This window comes from Ixodes scapularis, unplaced genomic scaffold (assembly GCF_016920785.2).
Source record: "Ixodes scapularis isolate PalLabHiFi unplaced genomic scaffold, ASM1692078v2 PGA_scaffold1__304_contigs__length_218370807, whole genome shotgun sequence".
Taxonomy (NCBI): Eukaryota; Metazoa; Arthropoda; class Arachnida; order Ixodida; family Ixodidae; genus Ixodes; species Ixodes scapularis.
The window spans coordinates 125800229-125823577 of record NW_024609846.1 but is presented as its reverse complement, the minus strand read 5'-3'; the positions used below and the strand labels follow the sequence as shown (position 1 = coordinate 125823577).

General features: G+C 47.4%; 2 protein-coding genes and 1 long non-coding RNA gene across 3 annotated transcripts; 1 reads left to right on the top strand and 2 right to left on the bottom strand.

Moving 5' to 3' along the window:
• Positions 1-17166: 17166 nt before the first annotated feature.
• Positions 17167-19667, top strand: LOC120838220 (the record flags this gene model as incomplete). Its single annotated transcript, XM_040208046.3, has 2 exons — positions 17167-17308; positions 18752-19667. Coding segments are annotated over 2 exons (939 nt in total), but the record flags the coding sequence as incomplete, so codon positions are not given.
• A 341-nt stretch (positions 19668-20008) lies between these two features.
• Positions 20009-20934, bottom strand: LOC120838226. The gene has a single exon (XM_040208052.3). It carries the CDS (start codon positions 20750-20752, stop codon positions 20021-20023), a length of 732 nt encoding a protein of 243 aa, XP_040063986.2. The 5' UTR covers positions 20753-20934; the 3' UTR covers positions 20009-20020.
• A 10-nt stretch (positions 20935-20944) lies between these two features.
• LOC120838222 lies at positions 20945-22223 on the bottom strand. Its single transcript, XR_005715051.1, has 4 exons — positions 21850-22223; positions 21424-21555; positions 21082-21204; positions 20945-20994 (listed from the first exon to the last, which is right to left on the bottom strand). It is a non-coding gene; the product is annotated as an uncharacterized LOC120838222 (long non-coding RNA).
• Between the last annotated feature and the right edge of the window lie 1126 nt (positions 22224-23349).

Genomic DNA, 23349 nt, shown 5'->3' with positions numbered 1-23349 from the left:
GGTCACAAGCATACTAGTAGCCCTTCCCTTGGCAAATAGCACGCGCTCGCCGGGCGGATTCTTGTGCCGCTGATAAATCTGGAGCCGGTAGAGCGCTCGGCGAGCGGCCGTTTTCAGACCACGCTATTCGTAGCGGGAGCTCGCGCTGCCACTTCGATGCATGCTCTGAAGCGCGCGCCCGTAGCAGTACAGAGCCTCTGAAAACGATCTACTAAAAGTCTAGCTCCAACCGATCCGTGGGAAAGGGGCGGAGCGCGTCGAGCGAGCCACAGAAGTTCTCTGCCTCTTTCGGAGCAGTTTATTCGGAAATCACTCGCAACATTTCAGCTTCAATATTTCTGTTGGCGATGTTGTGGCACTCACGAAACTGATTGTGCCAGTGCCACTTCGCAATAGAAAGTTGCGTGGACATCTGAGGGATGCGGTACTGTTACAAGCCCAGTTACGAGCATCAGAAGTAGGCGATCCGATACAACGCGGTGCCGTCGCACAACCACGAAGACGAGTCCAAGTGCGAAACAAGCGCTCGCGATTTGCCAGGGAAAGGGGCTAAAGGTTAGAGCATAGCTTAGCAAGCTTACGGCAAAAGTAACACTTCGTTCTGAACAAAGAAAAGAGTTGTGCTCACCGGCCGTTTGAAGTTTTCGTAGCCTCTCGCTGCCAGCCAACGGTCTATGACTAGACGCGGCGTCTCCGCGATACCGTTTGACACTCTTGAACAAGGTACTAGTAAGAAACGCCCATTATTAAGGTTCTTAAAAGTAAAAAATAAGCGGCGAACGCCGGCACAAGACGACGACACCCGCGCCCGACGACTCGCCCACACTCGCCTCTGAGAGCAAAGTTATGGACGCCCATTGAAAACAAGATATAAGCGGGGAGATTTTGGGCGATAGCTAGCGCCACCTGCCATAGGCACCCTGTTTCGGTTTCGGTTTCAAAACCGAAAAAGATAAAATCGCTTTATCGGATACAAATAGTACTTAAAACCACTAAAATTATTGGAACCTGAATTTGAAAGGTAGATTGAAGATAATGCTGCCTATCGCTTTGATACAAATTTTTTTTTTTTTTTTGTTGCAAATGAATTTTTTATTATATTTATTTTTGCACGTGATTAGGGATGCCGCGAACCACCCTAGGGTCGATTTCGAAAGGTTTCGATATTTTCGACCCGAACTGATGCTCGAATTCGAAAGGCTTCTATATTTTCGACCATACGGAGGTTTGAAATCGAAAAATTCGCAGCTTTCCTAAATCGCGGGGTTTCGAAATCGAAAAGTTCGAAGCTTTCACGGTTTCTAAAAGTTGGGGTCGATTATTTCGAATTTTTGTTTACTTGAGGTTCGATAAATTTGAAGATTTCGAACTTCCCTAATTTGAAATTCGTGATATTTGAACGTTTCGAATTGCTTTAGATCTAAAATTCGAGCGTTTCGAATTTTTAAAGACAAAGGTCGATAAATTCGAAGATTTCGATTTTCTTTTTACATAAAGTTCGAGAAGGTCGAAGGTTTCGATTCTCTTTCAAAACTAAATTTAAAAAAAAAAAAATACTTTTAAGGTTTTAAATTTTTTTGATGTCCAAGTGCGCAAAGTTCGAAATCGGGTTTTCATGTTCCGCCACCAGTTTCAGTGTCAAATAACGTTTTCACGCCACACTGGTTTTCACGAAATCAGGTTTAGAAAAGTTCGGGTGTGATATTTAGACTGCGCGAAGTTGGTCAGGCAATTAAATGAGACGACGAGTGTCCGGGATGTGCTGGAATATTTGCCAGTGCAGAGTGACGTGTGACAATAGATCAGTAATTGTGACCGCCAGCCCGGGGTGGTCATTAACGTGCATCACGAAGTAGTGATCCTACGAACGCACTGTTTAACGATACTCATCCAGTTCAAAACGGCCGGGGGCAGGCAGGTGGTTGAGGCTCAGAGAAACCTTGAAGTGATCTGGCAAACTGCCCCCCTACCCCCTTGCACGCTGGTAGTAATCCGATCAAACGCCGCCCGAGTGACGCTGGCATATAGTAAGTTTAGTTTGTACATGATGCAAAATCCTGAGACTGGGAACGAAATTTTGAAAGAAAAAGTGTAAGAAGGCAGAAAGAAAGGGACAGGACAACGCCTCAAACTCTGCTCTGGGAATGAAATTTTAAAGAAAAATTGTAAGAAGACAGAAAAAAAGGGGACAGGACAACGTCTCAGACTCAGCTCAGGAAAACGTCTCAAACTCAACTCAGCTGAGCTTGAGACGTTGTCCTGTTCCTTTTTTTCTTTCTTTTTACACTATTTCTTGCGAATTTCATTCCCAGTCTCGGGATTTTGTATCATGATCAACATACACCAGCTTGCCTGCATCTTGACATTTTTTTTGTTCGTAATTGCTTTGGAGGTTTATTTTCCGGGGCGGAAGAAACGCCGAGCAAAAAGCACAGAAGTTGATGCAACTTGAGGTCGAGGAGCATTCTACAATACCAGTGGCGTCGGAAGCGGAAAAACGGAGGGAGGGGGGGGGGGGGGGGGGCTCCAGTCCCTTCTTCCCCCCAACCCCCCCCCCCCCCCCCCCCTCCCAGATATTTGGGACTGTTAAAGAAAACAATACAGGGAAAGAGGGCATGGTCTAGCTTCTTTTAATCTGAAATTATTTATGCATATGTATAGCTACTGTCGCTCTTCACTGCATAAAAGATCGCGTAGGTGGTCATTGTTAGAAACTCGTTGTCAGAAGGCACTACTCGTCACATGCTCGGTGGCTCGGAAGTTCAAAGCTATGTCTTTTCGCCCTAAACAACTGTGCCATTGGTAAAAAATAATAAATAAATAAACATAACAATAAATGCAAAAATAAAAAGCTGGAGAGAAAAAAGAACTATCAAGAACCAGCCGGAACTGTTGTATTCTTGCATATTCAGAGGCCCAGAACTATGAAACAAGTTTCTCCCACCAAAATGTGCACAGGCCAAAAGAAACACGTCCCAAAAACGTAAATTGAGAAAAAAGAAAAAGTGTTTTTTTTTATGACGTGCTGAACTTGAACAATTTTAGAAATCTTCCCCCATGAGTTAATTTGTTCCTCAACGGGGAGAAAAAAAGAAATACATTATCTTGTAATCTGCAGATGGTAATGATATGTACTGTCTCCGGTGTTAATTTAGCTGCGATACCTAAAGAATGTAGGCGAAAAAAATTACCAAGTTTAGGGCATAATTGCCCGTAGGTATATGTTTTGATATTTCTTCGAAACTCGTCTTGAACAACAATAATCATATCTTAAGACGACACTTACCTAAGCTATACATAGATCATTCTTAAAAAAGTTTAACATCTCTACCATAAATAGCTTCGGCTGTAGCGCGCTTCAAATACGGCACGAACGACAATTGTCAAAAACCCGTCGTCCTTCCTCGCTCCTTCGGGAATCTATTTTTCTAAAACCAAGCATGCCAGATGATTGAAATAAACGGCATTGTCTTTCGCAAGGAATGTGGCAACGCATGTAAAATTGCGAAAAAAAAAATTGCGAATGTACCTCACTGCTTGAATCCAAATGAAACCGCCCGCCGGTTTTTTTAAGTTCGACGAACTTCGAACTTTTACCCTAAAAGCTCGAAGTTCGTCAAACCTTTGACGTTTCATGAATCGAAAGTTCGATAATTTTTGAATTCTGTAGATTAATAAGTTCGAAAGTTCGTAAATTTTCGATTTTCTTAGCGTAGGAAGTTTGAAAGTTCGAAAAGCTTCGAACTTTTTAGTGCAAGAAGGTCGAAAGTTCGAAAATCATCGATTTTCTGGTCTATCAAGTTCGAAAGTTCGACAAGCATCGAATTTTGCCGGGTAATAAGTTCGAAATTTCGGAAAGCCTCGAACTTCTTAGTTTAATAAGTTCGAAAATTCGACTTCCGTCGCATTTCTCAATATGGAAAGTTCGAAAATTCGAAATCTTTTGAACCACTTGAATCGATCATCGAAACTTCGGTCGAAAAAAGTTCGCGGCATACCTACACGGGATTAAATATAAAGATGGACGACTTTAATTCACAGTATGATTGATTTTGTTTATGTGCCTAAATCTTGTCACTTTACCTGTTGATATTTCACGCACATTTTACGCCATATCGAAATAAAAGGGCACGGCGAGATTGGTGCGTTTTCCACCCATCGGAGATAACACGCCAGCTCGTTGTCCTTTTCGAGCATTGCACGGCGATCGGGTACGCGAACAGTTAGAAAGCAGTCCGCCAGTGCCGTAGCCAGGAAATGTTTTCAGGGGATGCTTTCCTTTGCCCAGACCATTCAAAAGTAGGAAAAAAAAAAACATCAAGAAAGAGGAAAAGAAATCCCGCAAACACAATTTTAGTTGCTATTTTTCTGTTTCTCAGAAGACAAGAATTCAACCTTTTTTATTTCGTCCCTCCGATCTTTAAAGAGGGGAACTTTACTGTGGAGCAACGAAAACACGCAATCATAAAATATAATAATGCGCTTTGAACAAAAAAGTCTAGACAGGCTCACAAAATATTCCGGTGCGTTCCCTTCTCTGTGGAACACTGGGGTATCCAATGACTGAAAACTACGTAAGAGTGCCAAAGAATAGCGAAGTTTAGAATACGATTAATAAAAACTCCAATGCGCACTGACCGGGGCAACGAGCAAGTGAAACGTCACGCTCATTGTTCCTGCGCACATTTTTCAGAAATGATCGTGTTGTGGTCATGTTTCTGATTTTTTCCGTTCTTCGTTGTGGTTTTCCGAGAAAGTGGCAGAGAAAAGTACCAGTTTCTATCGTTTTGTGGGGTCTAAACATTTAGTGGAAGCCGCGGTCGGTCGATCGAAAGAAGCGAGAGGACCCTTTCGGAGCTGTCTTGGATGTTCCCGTGAATGTTCAAAAGCGCAACCCCTATACTCCGTTCACCCTTAGCTGAGACTAGAAGCTCCGCCTTCAGCGCGAGCTTTCTGCCCTTGCTGGCACAAGTCTGAACGCGCAGACGCGCGCAAACAAAGCACAGCGGAAGCCAGCGAGCTCGCGCTGAAGGCGGAGCTTCTGGTCTGAGCTAAGAACGGAGTAGCAAGCACTCCGGGGACGTTGATGCTCTCAGGTATGGCTCCCGTCTTCGGAGTCTCGAGACCGAACGTTCCGCCTCAGCGGCGCTAACGGGCATGGTGGCCAGGATTTGCAGCAGGCGGTTGACATTAGAATACAAGACCTGGGGACCAAGGCAAGTTGTCTCTACCGGTGACATGCGCTAAGCGGTGCGGTCCCTTCACATCTGTGTCCAAACCAGAACTTCCTCAGACAGTTTGTTTAATGAAACGAATGCTCCGCACAGGCTGGTGTTTGGCCAAACCCGAGGATTGCGGCATTGATACCGACGTCGTTGGCCATGACCATACCTCGGCGAAGTCACTCACGAACTCGCTCACTCACACTCACTCACGCTCACCGCGTCATGGTGAAGGGCTGTGAATGACTTCGTGAACTCGGACGAAGTCGTGATGTGAAGGGGATGTGACTTCGTGAACGCGGAAGGAGTCGTGATGTGAACGGGCGTGACTCCGTGAACGCGAAAGAATCCGTGATGCGAAGGGGATGTGACTTCGTGAACGCGGAAGGAGTCGTGATGTGAACAGGCGTGACTCCGTGAACTCGGAAGAAGCCGTGATGTGAAGTGGATGTGACTTCGTGAACGCGGAACGAGTCGTGATGCGAAGGGGAGTGACTTCATGAACTCGGAAGGAGCCGTGATGTGACGGGGAGTGACCTCGTGAACTCTGACGCACCCGTGATGCAGTGGTGAAGGACTTCGTGACTCTGGTGTATACGTGATGTGATGGTGAATGAATTCGTGAACTGAATTTGTGATGTGATGGGGACTGAGTTCGTGAACTAGGAGTCAGGACTCAGGAGATGTCCGTATGGATTTGCTTCCGTGTGCGTACTCTTCGCGACTGATAGCCGACTTGACATTTGGTAGTGTCTGCAGCATGTTGGTGCCCTTACACGCACAAACATGCTGTGGCGGTTAGTATAGAGTGCAGACGGAGCAGAAACTTGGAAGGAATTTCTGTTAGAGCCCAGAACGAGATTCGTAGGGGTGGTCTGGTAACGTTTGGGGGAAGCAACTGCAGGGACGTTTGCTTTGGAGGACTTTGAGAGAGGATGTGACAATTTGCGTGTGCGACTGTGCGCGGCTTAAGAAATCGAAAATGGGGAGGGGACTGTGTATTGCAGACGAAGCGGCACCAGCGCTTCCCAGATGGGCATTGGGGGGAGGGGGGGGGGGGGGGGGGGGGATGTTTGGACCGGCACAGACTCAGCGGCGACTCCAACGAGTTTGGCGGGCCTCCGCTCCTCTGCCCCGATACTGCGGGCGTGCGTACCCGCGTCGCGTAGTACATGTGCAGCTTAGCGAACGTTAGGGGGGCTTTGTCTGTGCGCGGCAGACGTTTGAGCCTCCTGCATGGCCGTGGGGTTCCGTTTACGCGGCGCGGCTTGGCGGCTCCTCCTTTCGGTGTGTGTGTCTGTGTGTGTCATTGTGTGTGGGGGGCCGGGGAAGGTGTCGTCTTGCCACTGTGCTATTCTGCCACGGGAGGGTTTCTCTTCGCGTTGATTGCATCTGCGTGCGTCCGTGCGCCCATGTTTTTGTCTTTTGTAAGCGCGTGCGTGCGCGCACCCCTCAAGGAAACACAAACAAAACCGTCTTCCCGGAGCTTTTACGCGAGTACTGGTGTGACCCTAACTGGACTATACAAAGTTTGTTTTCTCGCTCTCGCTTAATAATGCTTACATATATTCTATGATGCTGGTAATATGCGGCATACGCTCGTTTTTATCCGTCCACACGAAAAAGCGTGCGCTGGATTTGATCTGTTTCGGCCGCTTCCGAATTTTTTCAAACGCTGTTTAGCATCTAAGATCTCGGGAAGGCTTGACGCTATTCTAGAAAAATCACGGAAGTTTACGGGCTTTATCCATATGCCAGAGAATTGTGATAATTTTAAAAATGTGAGGAAGCAGCCGATTGGCATCACGGTTTGTAGCCCACGTTTCCTAACAAGCGCGCGGACATGTCCGTTGCAATAACAGGTGGAGAGGATTGTACGGGCTCTCAGGCGTTTAGGTGGGGGCTTCGCTTGATGTTGCCGATAATAGTTTTCATCACAGTCGTGCATATTCCTGAGTTCTTGAATTCTAGGAATACGAACAGAGTTCTTCGATTTCCCTTGAACGTGAATATTGACTAAAGAGGTTTTTGTTTCTGTTTATTTGAGCGAAAGTCAGCTGCTGGCACGATACTTGTGTGTAATAGCCGGACCCCATCAGAAATTATGCGACGAACACGTGGCGAAGCTCAATACACTAAGCAGCCTAGCCTTACTCCGTGAACAGCGCTTCGAACGCGAAGGCGGAGTACGAGTGTTCAAAGATTCTTGATAAAATGACATAAATCTTTTCCAAGGGAGGAGACAGATAGGCCGTCCCCATTTCTGAATTTATCTCTTTTTTTATGCTAGCTAGTTTTGCATACGAACAATATCGGCCACATTTTGCTGGAGTGCTTTTCATTTAAAATCGAGTCCACTCTTCTTACATAAGTGCTTAGACATTCGTCTCCTCGTTATTTTCCTGAGCAAGTGACTCATTCACAGGTCTGCTGGGTTTTTTCAACAGCGTCGGAGCGATACGAATGGCTCTCACTTCGATCGGAAGTGAGAGCCCATCACACAGGACCACAAGCAGACCGCGATTGCGTTGTCATCACCGTCATTCTGCTGTTGCAAGCAGGCTACCAGTGAAAAACAAGGTGCGCGGTCGAGGTCGAAGTCAAATTCGAATTAAGTGTTTATACGACGTGCAAGTAGGGGTACCAAAACGTGTCTTCCGCGCTTGCGAACGTTATCGTGACCCATTGAAAAGAAGTAAACACGAAGAATGGCACAACAGTCAGCGGCAAACATAAAGGGCGCGCACAGAACGCGCGAAGACGAGACAGAAAAGCGCGCGCCGTCATTGGTCAAAACGAGGTGTAAATAGCGGTACGTCAGAGCGTCTGAGGAGTAAACAAACACACGAGGTGCGCAAAGAGCTGAATAAGCCTGTTATTTTTAAAACATGGAAAACTATTGAAACGGGCTGGCCGCGTTTGTTTTTTAACTTTCTCCATGCACGTCGCCGTGCTGTTCTGAGGCACGTATCGTCGGTTCACTCAAAGAGCTTTTACTTTCCCACGCTCTTTAGAGCCTGACATTGGACCTTTTTGTCAGATGAGCCGGTCATGTCCAGTTTTTCTGACAGGCTGTGTTCCCCGTCTAGAAGTGTGGACGAGCTGTTTACCCGTCCTCCCATCTTGCATCCCACCAGACCTTGTTCCAAAATGACCCTTCTTTTGTAACAAAAACAAAATTAAGAACCTGCCTCTATTCATCTCAAAGACTATGTTTGATGCTCGCTGAAGGCGTCCTCACTGGCTCTGTCTCTTGAAGAAATCACCGGTTATCAAGGGGAGCTGAAGGAGCGAAGACGACCTATGTTTCCCTTCCCTTCGAGATTAGTTAGCTTGCTTCTCCTTGCCAAAGTCGTCTTTAATTTCACTAGAAAAACGATAAACGGTAGGGAGTTCTTGTAGAAGGTTTTTGTGCTCGGTAACGATACCCAATAACGATACTATGCATGCACAAAGACGACAGAGGAGTATCGGGTATCCTTACAGGGATTATTGGAGCAATACACAAAACTCCCTAGTTTCTTAGACGTGTAAACAGGAAGTATAAGCACTTACTTAATTCGTCCCCAACACGCTCGTTTGTGATTAGTGCTTTTGTGTTTCAAGCTTGGGGTAAGCTTTTGTGTTTCAAGCTTGAGGCAACCTGTAGGTACAAAGTTTGACCTTGCCAAGTGTGGGGAAAAGTTCGCTGTTCAGGTTTTTCCTTTTACGTCCTTTGTCGACCCGTTGTGACCTGTTCTTTTTGTTACGGGTTACTTGTGGAGTCTGTCGGTTTTGGTTTTAAGGAGCATCTCTGTTACGCCCGACGCGCTACCACCGCGCCGTAACGTAACAGAGATGAGTTCATGCATAGGTGAATATGTCGCTGAAATTATGTTCTGGCTATAACGAACCAACGAACTCATCTCTGTTACGTCACGGCGCGGTGGTCGCGCGTCAGGCGCACTTCCGGTCTGGGGCTGAAGGCGGAAGTCCCTATGTGAGACGTGTATTCTAGGGTTGTATTTAAAAAAAAAAACTGACAAAAACTTGCCTTCTCGCCAAAACGCCGCGACTGAGGCTGTACCAAGAGAGTCGAGAAAGGTTTGAAGATCAGTTTTCATGTGCTCGATTCGTCCGAGAACGTGGATATGTGCCGTGAAAATGGAAAACCAGTCGCCGTCGGACCACGATTGCTTGGGCGGGAAGCAGTTTGGGTTTAATTCACGGATACTTGTTGTCATCTGATTTATTTGTTTTGTCCCGTCATGAAAGCGGGAATACCGCCAAGTTGTTGAGACCGCCTGCATGCGGACGTTCAGTGCGTCTTCAAGATCGAACGGCCGCCTGATCGCTCGAACTGTTGTCTGCTCTTTCAAACGCTTCTGCTCGTCGTCTGCTCTTTTAGACGACACCGGCCCGTGGACCAAATGTTGGCCCGGTACTTGCGATAAGAAGTGAGTGCAGGCCTCAAAATAATTAAGTTTGAAAATTGGTAAGCGGGCTCGATGTAAAGAGTGGATAGAAGGAGATATTGATCGTTGTTACCAGTGACCATCAACGACTTGTTATGCCTCATTCACTTGGTCCGATTCTGCTTGCGATTTTCAGTATCGATGTTGAACATCTCAGCTACGGTTCACGCTGTTGTAACCCGAGCGACGTCATGACTGAAAATTGCGACCGAAATTTCATCATGCGAATCAGGCTTTAGCGTACCCTCTGCGGCGTCCACGCGGAATGAATCGCCGCATGTCACATTATTCACGCGAAGTTTTGTGGTGCAGCGAGCCTCGGTAATTTTGCTGAGGCTGCTCAAATAGTCAGGCATTGCCAAGAAGACATAGAATCAACAATTCCAACGCAGAAAAGTGCACGGGGACTCACACCACCGCCGACAACAACGCAATTCAATGGTTTGTTTATCGGCGACGCGGCGAGCTTCTTGCCCACACCCCATCGCGCATGCGCGGCGCCGGTGGCGTCGGCGAAGAGCGCTCCAACTTGTTTGTAAACATGAGTTGGTGTATAAAAATATAGTGGAAAAATGATGTGAAATGAGGTGCCACTGAGCACCACGTTTTACATGCTCACGTCACGTCATGTGAGTATATAACGTTAGAAAATTCATTTTTAAGTCTAGATACTTCTAGTCCTTGTCATTCGCAGAGTTTTCTCCGTAGGTAGCAGCCGCCTGCATTACTGGTGTTCTCGCGGAAAGTGGCGCACTAGCTCCCAATCAATCGCACAGCGTGCCATTCTGAATGAAAGCAATGCCAAGGGGTGAAACTGGAAGACCCGGTCCTCTAATAAAACGCTTCGTAGAGATTCCCGCTTCAAGAACTTGCGTCCCATCAAGTTTCCGAGTCTATTATATTCACGAACACTGCCTCGTCGGACTTTAGCAAATGATTGACTCTTTGCCCAACAGATGTTTAGTCGAACTGTGGTAAAGTTTGAAGGTGGGCCAGTCGGTGTATAGTGCACAGTCTTTGTAAGGAAGCAAGTAGAGGACTGACAGCGCTGTGTCACGTGTCGCTGTTCTACCTGTGTGTGTGTCCTTTTGCGCCGCGGTTCCTTTCATGTTTAGTCCAACGGAGCTTCAGATGCGTAGGAGTTTAACGAAATACGGAAACATGCCGCCCACAGGTATCAACGTAGGTGTAGCGTGCCAAGTACGTTCAGCACATTGCGCTATTGTACTTATAGACGATTGCAAGCTGGGCGACTGGCCGCCGCCATGTCTCTGCTCGAGCAGGCACGCCCGTTCGATTACGAGCTTGCGAAAGCTACGTTCACCCGCGCGTTGCACGCGCTTGCACGCATGGGGCACCACTTGTGGCGCCATGCTTGCAATTGTCCATACTCATTGACCGGTGAAGACCGCAGTGCACGGCCGGCCTGAAGCGCGAGGTTTCGTATGCATGTTGTTTTCGTGGACCTGCGTCACCAGAAAAGCACAAGCTTGCAAGCGCAGCGAATGCTCGGCGGAAGGGAGCGAGTGCGCGCTGGGGGCTTCGAACTGCAGTCTTAACCAAGTTAAGAATGCAGTAAGCTCCGCATTTTGCGTGAGCCCACTACAGTATAATTAGGGCTCCGCGTTTTCCAATAAACGCTATGAAATCCGAAGAACACTTGCCGTTGAAACTTTTGCCGATTCGGGTTTATCAAAAAAAAAAAAAAACGAATATTTGGGGCTGCCAGAAGTAATAACGCCGACAGGTCTTCATATTTCCCCGGAATTTACAACAAGCTTTACGTTTGTCATCTTTTCTAATTGCAACTTATGAACTTATCCCGTTATCATAGAAACGAGGCAGCTTCTCTTACGACCACAGTCGAAGACTCGCATATGAAAAGGCTGATTTACTAAATTCGCAAACTGCTGTTTTCTAAATACAATTCGCACCGCCGAAGAAGCTGACAAACTCCGAATTTTGTATACCATTAAAGAAAGCTCCGAGAAACACCTCGAATTCATTGTAAAAAAATTGCAGTGGCTTAGCTCGGCTATGCCAGGATATACGTAGCGTAAGCTTAGGTTCAGCTGGTTATTCTTAGCTTTCCTGGTTGTCTATGATTAGCTTGATTATCATGTTTACTGCTGCTTCAGTGACACAGACGGTTTACGGATTATGTGACTACTTCGGGATCCGATGAGTTAAGCTTCTCCGCTCTTCTTATTGCGGAGGAGGCGCCGTGTAACCGAGCCTTCGGTTGCACGTCAAAAGATCCCCAGATGGGCCAAATTAATCCTCCGCTGAGGCGTGCCAGATGCCCGTCATTGGTTTGGCAAGCTGTGCGCCGTGTCAAGCAACCAAGCTGCCGCCCAGAACAACCGGACAGCGCGAGCCATGATCTCGAGCGGGTCCATGCGCGCGGCGCGTGCATCGGGGACTGACACGTGTGACGTCACTGCTCCTCGCGCATACGCAGCACGGCTCGCCAGAAGCCACGCGAAACTGCTCAACCTCGGCCGGTGTAGCCTACGCTACAAAATAAACTCCGAAAAACACGCTCCGATTCTATTCAAAAATGAACTCCGAAAATACAGTACGCTACATATAATACGAGTCTATGCGCAGCCAAACCCCGGCGTAAAACAACGAGCGCGAGGCGCGCGTGAGTCGCACGCCTCGCCTCGGTTCAAAGCTGAGAAAAGTGGAGTCGGCCGCCATCATTAGTTATCTCGACTGCATTTCGCTCAAAGTAGGTCGAGCGACACGAACACGCTTAAGGCTGGTTCAGACACTTGCGTTTGAGTGCGTTTGACTGCGTTGCGTCGAGTGCGGAAAGCTAGTCACCGGCACATATGTGCTTCGTATGAAGCATGGAATCCAATCCAAGAAATCATCTTGGCACGCGATATAAGCAGCAGGGATCTCCTGGTTTCTCGCTGCCGCAACGCAGTCAAACACAGTCAAACGCAGTCAAACGCAACTGTCTGAACCAGGCTTTAGAAGTAAACATAATGCTTTGAGGTGAATGATCCAATGAGTGGTTTAATTAATGATGAGGTGTACCCTGACCAACGGGTTCGAATAAAACACAGATTTCATTGCTTCGGCAAGCTACAGGTCGCCTCTTTAAGAGGTTTTTCAGGGGAGGCACTTACTTTTTTTATTTATTTGTTTAACTGGCATACCCTCAGGGCCATCGGCATTACAGATTTCAGCGGGAGTTAGGAGAGAACAAAACAAAGCTGTACACTTTGGAGCTCAGTCTGAGCTGTATAGATTATTTACGGTAATTTTAAACATATAGTAAGTGGCAATTGTGGCAACAGATGTGGGAAGGTAGTTCCAGTCCACTGAAATTTTTGGGCATGGATGACTCTTGTTTTGGAATGTCTACTTTATATATATGTGATGAAATCCGTGACAAAATATTAGACGGGTGATTCAGAGGTCGGTTGTGAAGTATTGCGTTATTATGGTATCTCTTATGAAAGTGACATCATCGCGCTATTTTACGACGTAAAGTGAGGTAGGCAACGATAGGCTGGTTGCCATGGATCATAATTATTAAGATAAAACACACAGAACAATTTTGTACTGATCGAACGACGGTTTAGCGAGCGAAACCTGGCCCATGACGTTTCATCGAATGACACTTTAGCGAATGGCGGCGTTCATTCGACCGAATAGATAAAATGGAGGCCGCCGCCGTCCTGTTTTCGAGCTTGCCGAACCTTTGGCGATGGACGCTCGAACTTGAGTTCATATTATTTTCCCCAAACTATAGCAAAGCACCCCTTGTTATCGTTCCGAACAGACCGACTGGCGCGGTCTGTTTGGATGCCGAGTTTGCCGCCCCTACAAATGCCTCAACGTCGACTCGCGTTTGTGATCTCTATTCGCTAAAATGTAATTCGCTAAAACGTCTTCGTTCATATAATATGGACTCTTATTAATGTTTGTAAGATGTTTCACAAAAATCGTGCACGCAGGTTCGTGTCTGTCTCCTTTTTGCCCCCTGGGCGAGCGGTCGTTGGCAAAAATATAAGCGCCTTCTTTTTTTTTCGTAGAAAAAACCGTGCGCAACGAAAGTAAAAAAAAAAAAAAAGGCAGTCCAGAAGATTTTGAGGTGGGGTCACCTCCACAATCACAACGCCGACAACCAGGCGCAGTCTAGGGAGCCTTCATGTGCGCTTTGCTAGGGTGATGCCACCCTTTGTAATTAGCCCCGAGAACATGACGTGGCGCCACCTAACGGGCCTATCGTCGTGACGTAGGATAGGGGATCACGTGACCGCTTTTTCCGCTCAGTGTGTAGGGTGCAGTGTCTCGGTCTTCGCTTTTTTCTATTAGTACGAGTGTTTAAGGTTTATTTTAACCCATTTTTTCGTTTTTGTACTCGATCCGGTCAAGCTCCTAAGTCGGCTACCGTACAACTGCTTCCGGGGAGCCGGTGAGCCTGTTGCAGGCTAGCAGGGAACCGGTCGCTGCAGGGAAGCGCGGCGGCGTAGACTAGACTAGACGGTACGGGCCAATTTGTCGTTTTCGGCGGCTGTATCGGGCACCGCGATGGATGCGGACCATGTGCGACCTACCGTTGAAGGTAAGCGAAGCTTTTTTTTAGCTTCTATTTGACCGGGCAGCCCGTTAAAACTGTACCCCTTTTCAGTTGTGCTGCCTGTAAGCACCATCAACGCGTTCGTGAACAAGGCCCACGAAACATCCCGGCTGTTGCTCGAGGGCGAACGAGTTCTTGAAGCGGGACATGTCTTCTCCTGCAGTATCAAGAAGGTGGATAATGACTGCTACACGTTCATTGGATTCGTCCTCCAGACGTCGGCACTGACTTCGGACCCGCACGAGCTGGAGATAGCACTGAATGGAAGAAACGTCGGTGACACATCGTGCTCCTGCAAAGCAGGGTAAAGGAACATGCCGTGTATCATTACTCGGTTGAGTTGTATGTACTGTACTTATCGGCCGGCGTGTTGTCAAGTCGATCGAGGAGCTCGCGGCTCGAGCCGGGAACCGAACAGTTTGCGATAACCGGCGAAGTGCTGCGCCTTGTTTACGAAATACGATCGGGCTTTACTCGTTGTTCCCGTGGCGCAGTGGTAAGGTGCACGCTTCGTGAGGCGCTTGTCGCGAGTTCGACTCCGCGCGTCCGTCTTCATCTTCTTTTTTTTTTTTTTTTTTGCTTTTTTTGGTTTTTTGAGTATTCTCTTTTATCTTTTCTGCAATGTCGTAATTTTTGAGCTACGAGTATTAAACCTTGTGGATAACATTTAATTCATAAACTAATATCCGATCATCCAAAGGCCAAAGGCAGTTTGTGTACAGCATTGCTGTTTTTCTTTCTTCTGTCAAAAAAGATTATGCAAATATTCCTGTAGCTAGGTCCATTAGAGTTGTAGAATAGTTTTCTCTCGGCCCCTACATAGTAACCAGATGCACTACAAAAAGAAAAATATTACATGCAAATACGAGTGCAGCTGCCCTCGTATCAGCAACCTTTAAACTAAAATCAATGGAGCCACATAACATTCTCACATTTATGCAGCTGCTGGTTGCTTAGATACCACTAAGCTGCGAGTGATTTTCACGTTAAAATAGTCGGTGAAATTTTAGGTCTTGCTATTCTCTGTAGATTACTCTTTCAAGTCTATTAACACTCAGCTCTACTGGCATTGCATACTACCAACTTGTACATGCACTTTTAATCTCGTTCAAATAATATTGAAGTTGCATGAGAAAGGTACTGCTAGAGGGTGAGACTGTTCACATTTTATGACTGATATTGGATATGCTGTTTAATTGCAAGCTAAGAACATTGCCATTTTGCAGGAACTACAAGTGTAAGCACGTTGTGGCAATGTTGCTACATATCAACGCCAAGAGGAACTTCGACGTACTGGCGTCCACAGACTTGCCACAAAAGTGGGGGAAGGGGCAGAAGAGAGCGGTCGGGGAGAAGTATGCTCCGAGGAAGATCGTCAACCTCCCGGGTCTTGAAAAACTGAGCTATGAAACTTCTATTTATGCACAGCGCTTTTAGTAGACCTTGTGCATACCATAAAGCTCCCTCCGCCAGCGCCAAATGAAATCACGGGAAAGGGCTGTACAAGACCCACATATAAACGCTTCTTCTGCCCTGACCTGTGCTAACGGAACTTGACCAACAGTGTGTCACGGCATAGGTACGCCGAGAGCACACAGGATGCTCCTTCATTTTCTTGTGTCCGTTACGTGACCTTGTGGGATTTTCACTAATGATGTAGTGCATATGTTGCGTCAGCCTGAGTTAGCAAATCAAATGAAGACAGTGATGTGTATGCTGGGCCAGTTGTGCGAAACTGTGCCAAGGGGCTAACCCTCCTACGTCCTGCTACATTTGCCAAAATATGGGTAGTCTACACCAAGCCTGTGCCAAAGCACCAGCTTCGGTCGCCTTTCAAAAACGAAACTAAACTGAGAACCGTAATTGAGCATGCGTGACCTAGGTGGCGCAAGAAACCGCCCAACACTAAGTACCCCGCATCAATCATCCGTCCGATCACCCCCACCCCTTGCATGGCTTTTCCCGCCGTCTCAGGTTTTGCGCTCTCATGTCATCTCGGGGCTCTTGTCCGGTGGTCTCGTCTCGCGCCTTTTTCAATTTTTTTCAACGATACACACGGGCGTGTGCGGATGCTCTGACGTTAGTGTGCCGGCCATGCCGTCATGCTGTGGAACAAAACCAATTTTTTTTTTATTTTGTGCGGCAAGAGTTGCTTTGTGAGCTGAAGCACTAGCACAACCACAGTCACCGTGGTCGTGCAATGTAACGGGTTGCCGTCCCCACGTCGCTACAAATATGCCGCTTTCTAAACTGAAACGTAGTTACCGCTGCGTGTTCATCAACATTCGTGCTCTCGTTTAAATCATATGGCACTACCAAAATCCCCCTTTTCAAAAACTGCTTGTCGAAGTAGTGATTACATAGGTTTCTCTCGGTGGGCTTTCTTTTTCGAGAGGGACCCCGATACGTAAAAAATCTGCCGCGAAAGACAGTTAGTGACGAGAAGTGAGCAAAGGAGGCAATGTCTGCAAGCTGAACCCGCAGAGTGTGCTTGTTTGCCACGAGTTCAGTCGTTGGACAAAGCGCTCCAAAAACTTTTTGACCCTGGCTCGCGATGCCATACATCTATGCACTCAGGTTCTTTTTTTCTGGGTGTTTAGCTTGTACCTCGCCTGCCGGCCTGTCAAGCGCACACCGCTGGACTGTTTTTTTTTTTTTTTTTTGTCGTATGCTAGGCAGTTGCATTTTGCATACAATTTTGGGATCCAGTAGGCGACAGAGCGGAGTGACATGATTTCGGTTTCGACCGAACAGCCATTGTCTCCGCTTGCACAACGAAGCACGCGCAACTGCAAGCCTGCCAATGTTGCCCTTACATGCATGCGAACATGGTTGCATGAAAGAGGCACTAGCCGGGACGCTTGCAATCCATTGTTTTACGTTTGCTTAATTTTGGCGAAATTTTGCTTTATATTTTCAGGTTGAAGGGGATCCGGTCCTGCTTCCTAAAGGCGATATCCTGGGACGACTACTGGAGGGACTGACTTATAGGTCAGCTGCCCTTCGGCACACTGAAGAAATCCGTCCTCTTGGTTGGTTCATGAACTGCATTTCCTCTTTCTCTTTCCCATTGTCTTTGCTACAGTTGGTTTTGGCTGTTTGTTGGTCATTCTTAAGAGACTTTATGAATCGATTCTCTCACTATCCGACGAACATCAGTGGTGGCATGCCTCACACGGGATAGAAGCTGTGCTCAGTACAGACCATGCAGGATGTTTGGATCACAGCAGAAAAAACCCAAGATGAATGTACACTCCTGTGTATATTTATCTGTGTAGAATTTTTGTGTACATTGAAACCCTAGATAAATGTACACCACTTAGATCGGTGGCTGTGATAAATTGACACAGCTGTGAGCAGTACGCTCAACGGATGGGGACTCCAACCTTAATATGTTTACATTCTGAATTGTGCATGCCTGACTCACAAAAGTTACAGAGTTGATGATAAAAAGTACAGGTACTAGGTTCTGAAGGCATGGCGATTGCGCCATATATATATTAGATTTGAGTGGAAGCACTAATATCCAATATGTCGTAACAGTTGACTGCAAAGGAGCGAAAAAAATATCAAGCGAACCAGAAAAGCAACCAGAAATGTTCCTTAGTACAATATGTTTAAAGTGGCTGAGGCTTAAGTCCAGTTGAGCAATGTGCACTGTCATCCTGCCATAGGCAGGTTTCTACAAAAAACCAGATTGCCAGGTGCAGGTGACTTTCCTGGCCCACAACTCTAAACTGAAAGTGCGCCTGGAGCACCATCACCAATTAAGTATGCCACTACATGCTTAATTGGTGTACAAGGTCTGTTTAAGAAGTATCCTACCTGAATTAGTACCGTGGAAACAAATGAAGCGCGGATAGCTTTATCTGGTGGGGAGGCAGAGGGAATGTTAATGCGCATGCAAGAATTTTATCAGGCCCGCAAAAAATGTGAGTCGCAGGCAGTTAGCCTCGGAGTGATGACGTGTAGTTAGTGCTCGTCGTTTTTTTTTGTTTTTTGTTTTTTGTTTTTTTGCAACATGACAAAGTAGTTTGCGTGAGAGGTATTGCATCAAATTTTGATTCAAGCTTGCTCACACTCAAGTGGAAACAATTCGAAATATTCAGCAGGAGTTCGAGGACGATGCCATGGGCATTAAAAAAACATTAAGGTTTGGTACAACCAGATCAAAGATGACTGCATGTCAGTGGGGAGAGGCCTTCAACAAGCCGAAATAATCTGGTGATTAACCAACTTCGTGCAATCGTGCCGAAGTTTCTCACGATGGAGCTGCATCATGACAGTGCACCAGCTCATTCCTTGCGTCTGAGTTTTTTTGGCCAAAACAGGCTTCCTACTGTCTTAACATGGCTCCATGTGATTTCTGGCTCTTCCCTATCATTTCATTTTTGCATTCCAACAACCAATTTCTTTCCTATCACCTTTATAGTGTGTAATGTGTCAATATTCCCTGTTTATTTGCATGTTTGCAGAGATATCAACCGCCCCCACCGCAGCTGAGGAGCCCCCTGTCCCCGGACTGCCCACACTTACGCGGCTGATTGCCACAACTGCTGCTCCCAGCTTCGATGCTTTTGTGGAGGAGATAAGGGCCACCTTCTCTGCAGACGTCTGTGCGGTAATCGAGGAGAGGACGAGGGAACAGTCGCTATCTGAGGACTGGTTGCGCCAGAGGATAGGCATGGCAACCAGTACAGTCTGCCATTCCTTCAAAACAAGGGCAGCGAAGTGCGAGATAAAGCAAATGCCGCACAACATGGGGCCTTTGTTGAAGGCGGTCCTCCGCACGAGCACATACCAGTCTGCAGCAATGCAGCGCGGGCTGAGCATGGAAGGCACTGCGCGGGACAAGTATGTCTCGGTTGTGAAGTCGAGGGGCCACGCATGCACTGTGGAAGACAGGGGCCTATTGATTTGGAACGAGTTTCCTGTGATGGGCTGTAGCGTGGATGGGCTCGTTACTTTCACCTGCGCCTGCTGCAAGGGTGAGAAGCGTATTTTAGAAATCAAGTGCCTCAACACGGTGAAGAAAGCTTTCTCAAAGGACAAGCCGACGCCCCTATTCTACACACAGGTTCAGGTCCAGATGGGGATAACGAATATTCCAGTGTGTGACTTTTTCGTCTACAAGAGTCCAGAGGACTGGAGGGCACTTACCGTGCCATTTGATGCTGCACATTTCCTTAAATGTTCGGCTGCAGTGCACACCCTGTACGACAAGTACATTTTTGACACGCTGAAGAATCTGGCATGTTCATACTCGTGGTAGTGGGCCCCAAAAAGGGCCAGTGTGGTAACATTAGATATGCATTTGAAGCCAGCAAATAAACAAAAGGATGGCAACAAGCACGTGCTAATACATTCATTTATTACAGTATGCATGACATCAAATTTGCAAAATTAAATTGGCGTAGAAACATATCTTACAAGGCTGTTGAATGGCTTGTGTGTCTAAATGCACGAGCTAGAAATATTGCCTCATTTCTGTGCTTTGACAACCTTTCTCCAATGTGGCACAGGGGAAGAGTACCTTGAACGAAGTTAACAAGGAAATTCTTGGCTAGTGACAGTCTGTGACCGAACAATACTTTTTTCTTACTACCCTGCTAAAGAGAACTCATTCTTCACAAATGACAGTGGGATGCCATGTTTGAACTGCCCATTAAGTGATCTACAGATTAACGTCAACGTTTAAACAGGCAGCTAAAAGAAAACGCTATCATGTCCTGTTCAGCAATGTATTAACCAGTTAAAAATTTGTCGTTGCTGAACAAGGGCTTTGAGAGGTTCACGAGACCTGCAATGATGACGACAACATCATCGATTTGCGGAAGGAGGTCTGCGCTGAAATTGTCCCGAAGAATTCGAAACAACTTCATTCGCTGAATTGCACGCTCGACATGGACGCGTGCGGCTGCGATGCTTTGGTTGTTTGCGGCGTCAGATTTGCTCAGCTGTGTGTTTTTACGGAGAAATAGTGGACGAACCAACTTTACCTTGTGTTCGCAACACAGCTCGTCAACTAAGAACCCTTTGTCGACCATTACGCTGTCGATGAAGGGCAGGCATTTCTCTAGAAGCCCACTCTCCTTTGTGATATGCGTGTCGGAGGATCTGCCACAGTATGCCGGACTCACATAGCTAATTAAGCCACCTGGCGTCTCGCACACAAGCACCTTTGCAGTGTGGGTTCCCTTGTAGTGACTGTAGGTAAGTAGTTGAGACTCCAGGTTTTTCGGCTTTTGCAGAGGAATCTCTGTACAGTCGAGCACCATGCGACAGTCCCTGTACTTGTGAAAGTACTTGGTCAGGGACTGGAGCACAGCCTCCTTTTCAGGCCAGAAAACGGCGTGCCTGAGCACTGCTGCTAGGACCGGTACCGACGCTCTAAATATGTTGGAAGCTGTCGTTCTATGGACCCCAAACAGTACCCCAAGAAGGGAAAACGTCAGATTGTGGTACAGCTTCATCATTGTTAGCAGTACTGCGTCCTCGTTACTGATGCTGAAATCCTTCCTCTGGCTTAATAAGCGAGATTCCCCATACAGGTCGCAGATGTTATAGAATAGCTGAAAACAGGGTATGCAGGTCAGTGATACGAGGGCCGGTTCATTCTTAACCCGTGCTATCCCGAGCACTTGATCTTTCTCAAGCTGTAGTGTGACCGCTTGACTTCCGACATCTTTCTTCAAGGTGTGAAGTTCAGCCTGAAGACCTGAAACATTAAAAAACAACTCTGGTATCAACTAGAATTAGGCTGACATGACTCACATTGGGCATGCAATGTTAGCTTTCTCCTCACCAATGGGATCTGCAGCATCGGCATCCTGGTTGGGTAGTTCCTGCTCAATCAAACCCTCACTGGTGCTGGCTTCTTCGGAGTTCAGCCCTGCCAATGTAACTGCTGCTGGCAGGTCATCCTTGGCTGTTAGATCCAAGTGGAAAAAAAAAAAAACAGAAAAACCTAAGATTACAGCTCAGCACTGGAACTGAAATAGACACGACCATGTTTTATCTTCTGATGACTGCAAAAAAAAAAAAAAAAAGTAAACAGGTATGCAGGAGCCAAATATTTAAAATCTGGTTATTTATCACACAGCATCCTCTGATACCACGAATGTTTCCTACAAACGAGAGCACTCACGGCGAGGCTTGCATGTGTCCACACCTGCCCGCGGCTTCAGGGGCTGTCGCAGCTTCGGGGGCTTGTCCAGTGGCCGTAAAGGCAGATTCTTTGACGGCGCGGTTCCTGGGGCGAGTGCCCTTTTTTTTCAGCCTGACGAGAAAAAAAGGAAGAAAATCAATCACGACGGAGCGTGAGCATGCGTCAATCTCGGCCGTCTGATCGCCAGCTTTGCTCAGTTCGCTCGCGTGACTTTGGGGCGTCGTGGCCCTGGAAAACTAACGAGTGTTAAGCACTTAGATACACGCATGCGTGATATCACTCTCTGCGAAAACGTTTCGTGTTTGCAGCTTACGTGCAAAATGCAAGAGCGTCGATCTCCGACGGGTACCAACAAAATCCCCCCCTTTTTGTGGAGGTTCACTGAAATAATTGGAGAACACTTACCAAACATCTTCGCTCCAACCGCATACACGAAGTCTTCATCTCTAAAGTGCTTGCTGCACACTGTCGAGCTCTTGGAGTTTAATTTGCCCATTCTCAACTTCACAAGCCACTCCGTGCGCAGCTGCTTCTCCTTGGGGTAGATGTGAAAGCTGACGTTCGGGTCGGTCGCGTAACTGCAGCATTGCGGCACCGAACAGTACTTCACCATTGCTTCCTGAGCACGACGGCTGCCGAAGCCGATCCACGCGTGAACTAATCGGGCTCCAAACACAGAAAAAAAACACGAAAATAACGACCGAACGGTTCCCGAATACCCCGACCAAAGCAAGGCAGAATAACCGTCCTTATCACGTGATCCCCTATCCTACGTCACGGTCGAGCGACCGCAGCGCTCCAATCGGTCCCGCTCGGGGCCAATACCGCTCGCCGACAAACCAGCAGCCATTTTGGTTCTGGGCATCCGTGGGGCTTATAACTCTCCCGGAAACAAGCACCTTATCTCACAAGTTCGGAGCAGGGAAGTCAAGAAGCCGCTTGCTCTCCACAGCATGCGCGCACGATAAAGAAAGCGCGAAACAAAACGAAAATAAAAGAAACGGGACAACAGAACTAAAAGCCAGAGGGAACTAGCTAAACAAACAAAATGACAAGAACAGGGTGCGTCGCCCGGCCCAGCCCAATACACCCCCCCACCCCCCATACATACACACACATAGACACACACTGACACACACATCTGGAGCCGTCAGCGCCGCTGCGAAAGAACTTCGAGGATGGCTGAGAGCCGGAGGCAGTGGCGGTGGCCGCGGCTGCAGGGGCCGACGCCGCTCTCCGTGACCTCGGTGACTCGGTGAATGGCTGTGACTCGGTGAACGGCTGTGACTCGGTGAAGGGCCGTGAACGACTTCATGAACGGGATCAGTTCACGGACGTGAGGGGAACGACTTGCTGAACTCGATGAGCTCGTGATGGGACGGTGAGCGACTTCGTGAATTCAGAGTTGGCGGTGATGGGATGGGGAATGCTTCATGAACTCTATAGGATTCGTGATGTGACGGTGAAGTACTTCGTGAACTTGACGGATTCGTGAAGTGACGGTGAATGACTTTGTGAGTTCAGAGATTGCGGTGACGTGATGGGGATGAGTTTGTTGTCCGGTTGAACTCCGTGATGTGAATGGCGGTGACTTTTGGACGTCGGTGTACTTTGTGATGTGAAGGGCCGTGAATATTAGACATCGGTGTACTCTGTGATGTGAAGGGCTGTGACGTTTGGACATCGGTGTACTTTGTGATGTGAAATGCCGTGACTTTTAGACGTCGGTGTACTCTGTGATGTGAAAGGCTGTGACTTTTGGACGTCGATGTACTTTGTGATGTGAAGGGCTGTGACTTTTGGATGTCGCTGTAATTAGTGATGTGATGGTGAGTGAGTGGGTTCGGAAATGCCGACCTATGGCCATGACATTGCTCTCGCCCAGGGCGGACGATGCTGCCTGAC

What these genes read in the sequence shown, in the direction of transcription:
- LOC120838226 (XM_040208052.3), bottom strand. Translation starts at nt 20,752, where the DNA reads ATGATGAAGCTGTACCACAATCTGACGTTTTCCCTTCTTGGGGTACTG.